Here is a 7,358-nt window from a genome sequence, read left to right as displayed (position 1 = left end):
ATTTTAATATAATAGAAGTTTATTTTATTAATTTTTCACTCTACTTATTTATATTTAATTTTTTAAATAATTTTTATAATTTTTTAAAATTATTTTAAGCTCTTAAATTAGAATTTTTTGCGTATCAACTGATACCAATCCGAGATACCGAGACAGATGTGCGTCAAGACCTCCCGAGTCAATAACCGATACCACGACTTTGAACTATGTTTCATAGGCCTCGTCTTGATCCTCTATTCTTACTTGAATGCAGCCATGGAGAGCTCAAATTAAGCCTCACGCAGCACTACTATCCTGCCCCGGTTTGGGTCACCTCATCCCCGTCCTGGAGCTAGGTAAACGCCTCGTAACTCATCATGGTTTTGACGTTACTGTCTTCGAAAACTAAAAAACTATGATAAGTGACATGCATGTCGGTGAAAAGATTTTATAAAACTTGATGAAGTAAAGGTTATTGAATGTATAAAAACCTGCAGATTAGGTTTTTATGGGCATCATGTTTTTAGCAAACAAACAATAATAAAATTTGATATCGTATTCCATCCTATTGAAGGTAGGAATGGCAATGGGGCGGGTTCGGGACGGGTTGCCCCCATCCCAACCCCGCCGCGTTTAGCAAAACCAATTCCCATTTTCGTCCAGTTTAAAAAATTTTAATTACATTAAAATAAATGTATTTTATAAATAATAAAATTATTATATTTTTTATAACTTATTTTATTAAAAAAATTTATTATTATCTATATATTAAAAATAGTAAAATTAAATTTTAAATTAAATTAATTTTAAAATTAAATTAAATTAAAATTTGAAATTAATTTTATATGTAAACGGGGCGGGATGGGGCAATACCCGAACCCGCCCCGGGTTTTAAAAAAAATTCTCATACCCGTCCCAAACCTGTTTAATAAATTTTAACCCCGTCCCATTAGGGGCGGGGCGGGGCGGGTACCCGAAAAAACCCGCCCCGTTGCCATCCCTAATTGAAGGTATCTTAAATTGTATAGATCTACACAAAAGTTGGTACTTTATTTTATTGATACCATGACATATGTAATTTTAACCATAGATGATGATCTATCTTCTCCTTATTAGTCGGATTTGATTAATATCTTATCCGCCTGAAATTTTTTAATGTATCAAAACAATATATTTTATTATGTATATTTGGCCTTATTTGAATATGGGATGTTGGCCTTAGCACAAAATATACACACGAATCTTTAAGTGATTTGTTGTGGAATTTAATAATGATAATTTGATTTTTTAATCGACTTAAATAATTGAATTTAATGTTCCCAATCAGGCATTATTATGATTATCCTAAATAACAAAATAAATAAATAAATGCATATAATAGTCTCGGCAAGTAAAAGTCGTGCACAAAGCCAGAGTTGGTATGCATTAACATTTGATTTGACAAACCAACAAAAAATTACGAATATAAAAATGGCTCCATAGTGCGAGTGGTCCAGGTACTGTTGTCTTTGATGATTTCAATACCAGAGTTGTCCGCCGTGACATTGATGCACGACTTTAAAACGCCAGATGAGGCAGTTTCATCTGTTATTTTCCACAACCCATCTGAGGCTAGGGCTGCCGGTCGGATAATCACTAAGCTCTCTATCCCCAGGTGGTGCAATTGCGATCCATCTTCATATAAGAGTACCCTTTGCGTATACTCCACCTTAATAATCTCTTTCTAAGGCGGCGTGTTTGCATTCTGTTGATTGTTGGTTCTTTCTTCTTAGTTGCAGAGCAGTTATGGAGAGTTCAAAGCCTCATGCAGCACTACTATCCAGCCCCGGTTTGGGTCACCTCATCCCCATGCTGGAGCTCGGGAAACGGCTTGTAACTCATCATGGATTTGACGTTACTGTCTTCACCATATCAGCTTCTACATCACCTGCAGAGTCCCAACTTCTCCAGTCGATTGCCAGTCCCCAGCTCCTAAACATGGTTGAACTCCCCCCAGTGGACATGTCCAACCTGGTTGACGCTGATGCTAAGCTAGTTACACGCATTGCTGCGATTATGAGGGAGATAATACCGAGATTCCGGACCGCAATCTCCGGAATGAAGGTTCGACCCACAGTCCTCATCCTGGACTTCTTTGGATTTGAAGCCCTCCATATCTTAGAATTCGACATGCCAAAGTACATTTACTTCCCTGGGACTGCATGGTTTCTGTCATTATCGGTATATGCTCCAATTTTAGATATGGAGGTGGAAGGGGAGTATGTAGATAGAACAGAACCGCTTAGTCTTCCCGGATGCAAACCGGTACGGCCAGAAGATGTGGTTGACCCGATGCTGGACCGGACGAATCAGGAGTACCTTCAGTACGTGCGCATGGGGGCCGGGCTGTCTAAGTGTGACGGAATTTTGTTGAACATGTGGGAGGATCTGGAACCCACCACGCTCAGAGCACTTAGAGATGAAGAAGCAATGGCGCCTTTTGTAAAGGTACCGATTTACCCTATTGGTCCTCTGACAAGATGTCCAGGAGGGGTAGCTCCGAGGGAGCTGTTGGATTGGCTAGACCTGCAACCCACTGAGTCAGTTATTTACGTCTCTTTTGGGAGTGGTGGAACGATCACAATCGAGCAACTCACTGAGCTGGCTTGGGGATTGGAACTGAGCCAGCACAGATTTATCTGGGTGGTGCGGCCGCCCATCCAAAATAATTTATATGGGTCCTATTTTACGTTAGGAAACGGAGGTGATGATCCAATACGTTACTTGCCAGTTGGGTTCCTAGGCCGTACCAAAACTATTGGAATTGTGATCCCAAACTGGGCTCCTCAAGTGGATATCCTCCGCCATCCATCGGTCGGAGGATTTTTATCACACTGCGGGTGGAGTTCCACGCTAGAGAGTATAGTCAACGCTGTGCCAATGATTGCGTGGCCTCTTTTCGCGGAGCAAAGATTGAATGCGACGATAGTGACGGAGGACCTCGGAATTGCTGTCAGACCGGAGGTGTTGCCGACTAAGAGGGTGGTGAGGAGAGAGGAGATAGAGAAGATGGTTAGGAGGGTGATGGTTGACAAAGAAATGAGAAATAGAGTAAAAGAACTAAAGAAGAGCGGAGAGAGCGCTTTAAGCAAGGGTGCGTCCTCTTATAACTCACTCTCTCTAATAGCCAAAGACTGAAATGAGCGTGCGTCTGCCAGAAAGACGAGGTTCAGTTAGGGTCCATGGTTGCTGATTTATGTGACAGTGTGTGTAAAAATTTGGTGTAATGGATGAACCGTTCTGGAATAAGAACGTAATAAGTATATGGGGTAGGCCTATTTCCGACTCCGCCACCCATGGAATTTGTCCTTGTATTGAAGTGCAGCCCCAACCCCATGACAGTGTTTCCTTAAAGTTTGCTTGTTTTCCTTCTTATTTTGATTGTTGAAATCTTATGTATTGGAAGGTCGGTTGATCACTTGTTGGTCTTTTTAAGAACACGATGCGATGAATCTTGTTCGTAATACAAACCAGCGTGCAGCATTTTTGAACGTTTATTTTGACGCCTTGGATCGAAAAGCTAATATTTCTTTCGGTGACGCGTCTGAGGTAATCAATTCTAGCATCATATATTGGCATCCAAACAATTAGAAAGAAGGAAGAAGCCAAAAGCGAATCAGATAGACATGAAATCTGTAATGGAGATGTCACAAATAAATCAGAGTGATTTTAAAACAATATATAGCATCTATGAATTTTTTACATGACAAATTGAGTGATTCCTTTACAAGACTTTTTCATTACCAATCAAATAGGACATCAAAAGTCAATATTTTAAGATTTGAAAGTAAGTTATAGTCATCCACGGAGTGATAGCAGGATGATATCACTATCTTTCTCCAATGGTGACTAAAGGAGATAAAGATACCATTCTAATCGGATTTAATTAAAGGGTTTTAAACCCCACCGTGAAATATCAAAGAGTTTTCCGATTATAAATCAAAGAAACTAGTGTTTTTCTTTTTTCTTTTTTTTTTCTTATGTTTTTAACCTAATTATAATCATGGGCAGATTCTCTTCTTTCTCGGTATCTTGAATTAGACAGCTATACCATCACTTTTGTCTTATCATTTTGTCCCTTTTCATGCTCCCTTATTGATACTAGTTTGGATCCAGGGTTAAATGTAATATTTTGTCGTATTTTATACTATCTCCTTACATTTAAAATCGAGCATTTTGTCCTCTCTAAACTTGTTAAACAACATCACTTTACCCCAAATTACAAAGCTTTTCGTGAACTGTTTTTTTTTCAGTTTTTTATACCCTACTTTAAACATTGGTTCAAACTTTGGATTGACAATTTTAAAGTAAAATTTTTCAAATGTTTTTGATGTATAACAACTACTAGCATTGATATTTTTATTTTAGGGATACTTGCATGGCTAGCTATCAAAATTTTCACATGCAACTATAAAATGTGATGATTTTAAATTTGAAAAATATATATATTTTTTAATTACATTTTGATTTTATTTTTTCATTTATCAAGTTATTCATTGACTTTTTAACAAGTTTAAGAGTAAAATGTTGAGTTTTGAATATAAAGGATAAAGCGTAAAGCGGATCAAGAATTAAAGGGATAAATTATATTTAACCCTACTTAGAAACTTATATATTTTAAAATTATTTAATTTTTATATAAAAAATAAAAAATAAGTAAATGGAGTTCAAAGACGCATATAAAATATTTCCTTAACTTCAAATTTATATTTTCTTTTATTTTTTTTCCAAGAGTCCAATATACATATTGAATGTTCAAAAGTTAAAATAGTTTTCTTAAAAAAAAGTATAATTGAAAATTTTAAGTTATTTTCAAAATCAAAGTTGCATATTCTTTTTCCTTCCAAATTCCATATATTTCAATGCAAGTGAATAAATAAATGTGTATTATCCCTAATTAATCATGTATGTAGTATCACATCTAACAAAGGATTCATTATCACTCCCTCAATAGGTTCATTATTTTTTTTCATTGGAACTATTTTAGTAGCATTGTATCACAAACTTAGTCTTTTCCTAAGCATGTGCAGCACTTAGATAAGTTAAGATATTTGATCTTACTAAGTCAGTCTTACTCTCGATGCTTAGCTTGCTAGGCTAAGATGCACTTGACTTAGAAGCTTAATTTAGAGGGTGTAGTAGGCAACACTTAAAGAATCAAAGTTTTATTGCTCAAAGGAAGCTTTACAAGTGCTTTGGAACTCACTTGCTTTGATTGGTTAGGTTCTTGGGTGGTGTCTTGGCCAAATGAAGTCTTTACCTATTTATAGGCACCTTAGGAAGTCTCTAGAACCTTGGAGGGTTCCTTACAAATCAATAATAATCTAGAAGTTCCTACATTGGTCTATGTACAAGATGACTTTGGAAGATTCTAGAACACCCCCACACTATTCCAATGTTCTCCTACCCAAGTGTAGAGATGTGTGGACATCTCTAACCCTCTCTAGAAGTTTCCATGTTCTTCCACTTTGTAGCTAAGTGTAAATGTCTTGAGTGGTCTCTAGAAGTTTCTCACCTCCTATATAAGCCCATGGAAAGGGTCATTTAAAGCATATTGTGACAATAGGCTTCCAAATCAAGCAAAATTGAGATAGTCTAGTAAAAGGCAACCAACTTTGTGGCACATAGAAACTCTTCTTTCCTAAAACCCCTAAGCTCTCTAAAAACTAGGGTTTGAAGAGTTCTCCTCCATATGAGTCCTTTTCCATGGTAAAGGCATAATGGATGGAGATTAATGGTTCTGTCATAACTGTTCTTAATAGAATTGGTGGTAGAAGACATTAAGGCATCATCATCTTAAAAAGCTCCTAGTTGTTCAAACTCTCTTAGTCGTTTTCTCTTCCAGTTATACAAAAATAAGATCTCTCCTAGTATGAGATCTAGTTTGTGTTGGTGGTTTATTAGTATAAGATATCTCTTAGTATAAGGGTCTCTTCGCCTTGTCTAGAAGTGAAAGCAGTGAAGAGTTATTTTACTTTGTTTTTTTTTGTCTTAGAGTTCGGATTTTTAAAATGAGGAGGAAGATGAACATGTACTTTTTTGCCAACACGGTAAAGAAAAAGTGCAATGGGAATTACCTAATGTTTGAAGAAATTTCAATATCTATGTGAATCAATATAGTCTGTGTGGGGGGCAAATGTGAAGAAGCAAGACAAGTGGCAACATCTCATTCACTAGAAGGAGGAGGGTGTAGACCATTTTCCTAAGATTAGGCCCATCAACTCCAAGAATCTATTCACCAAGTGGGCCTTGTGCACTAGGTGTAAAAAGGGATTGTATATTAGGTGAGGTGGATTTGTGTATTGGATAAGAAGAAATAGTTTTGAAATAAAGACATGATATTATTCTAATCTTATGTAATAGATATTTTTCAAAAGAAATAAGTGGAGATTGAGTAGTTTACCTAATTAAAATTATAAAAAGATTATTTATTTATTTATTTATTATTATTCTTTTAATTTTTAATTTTTAATTTTTAGAATTTTGACAAAAGTTATGAACATCATGGTTTTAAAAATCGGATCGATTAGACTGTCGATCAGTCATGATTCTGATCCGATCCGGTTAATTAGATCAAAAAGTGATTAAACCAAAGTTCCGACCAATAAACCGACAGTTCGATCGACGAACCAAACGAACCATCTGGTTCAATTTTTTTATTTTCTTTTCTCTCGACATCTCCGCGGTTGTTCCCATTGTTGTCGGCCATTGGAGCATCGTCATGTCGGTAGCACGCCGACAGCACCTCCTGGCATTGGAAACCGTCCCCCAAATGAACTGGAAACCACCCCCTACTAGCACCTCTCCCCCCAAAAAGGTGTTGGAAACCAACCCCCCGTCGTCGGCCACTCCATCGTCCCACCAGCAACACACACACCCCCTTCCCCCAGCCACGCGGCCCAAAGCCTAGCAATTGCAAAATTCTACCATCCCCCTCCTCTCTTCTCCCAAAAGTCAAAACACAGTGTCTTTGAGCCTTGCCTTCCTTCCATTTTTGTTTTTTAAAATTTAATTTTTATATTTAATATCTTAACATTTTTGTTGATTATAATAGTAATGATAGGTTTAATATTTAAAATTTTCATTTTTATTTTATTTATTGCACATTAAAATTTTAATTTATTGGAATTATTGAAAATATTAGGTTATTGACATTTACAGATAAAAAAACTCAGTAGATATTATTAAAATTTAGATAGAATTTATTATTTTTATTTATTAATTTTTTTAATTTTAATAATATATATATATATATATATATATTTATGATGTCACGGGTTTGACAGTGGTTTGATCGCTGGTCTGCCAGTGAACCGTGAACCAGTAACTTTTTTGGTTCA

The 7,358-nt window shown here is 36.3% G+C and overlaps 1 protein-coding gene across 3 annotated transcripts; it reads left to right on the top strand.

Moving 5' to 3' along the window:
* The first annotated feature begins 215 nt into the window (after positions 1–215).
* Positions 216–3,372, top strand: LOC100266832 (anthocyanidin 3-O-glucosyltransferase 5). Of its 3 annotated transcripts, none has more exons than XM_010650885.3 (2): positions 216–335; positions 1,758–3,372. In XM_010650885.3, exon 2 carries the CDS (start codon positions 1,765–1,767, stop codon positions 3,154–3,156), a length of 1,392 nt encoding a protein of 463 aa, XP_010649187.1. In that variant the 5' UTR covers positions 216–335; positions 1,758–1,764; the 3' UTR covers positions 3,157–3,372. The 3 variants fall into 3 exon arrangements, with proteins under 3 accessions (XP_010649187.1, XP_010649186.1, XP_059592379.1); XM_010650884.3 differs by having other exon boundaries at positions 1,752–3,372; XM_059736396.1 differs by having other exon boundaries at positions 216–553; positions 990–3,372.
* The last annotated feature ends 3,986 nt before the right edge of the window (positions 3,373–7,358 follow it).

The sequence above is a fragment of the Vitis vinifera genome, chromosome 4, assembly GCF_030704535.1.
Source record: "Vitis vinifera cultivar Pinot Noir 40024 chromosome 4, ASM3070453v1".
Classification (NCBI taxonomy): Eukaryota; Viridiplantae; Streptophyta; class Magnoliopsida; order Vitales; family Vitaceae; genus Vitis; species Vitis vinifera.
This window is presented reverse-complemented; position numbering and strand designations above follow the sequence as displayed.

Bases quoted from the DNA above. Each gene is read 5' to 3' on its own strand.
- LOC100266832 (XM_010650885.3), top strand. From the start codon at position 1,765: ATGGAGAGTTCAAAGCCTCATGCAGCACTACTATCCAGCCCCGGTTTG.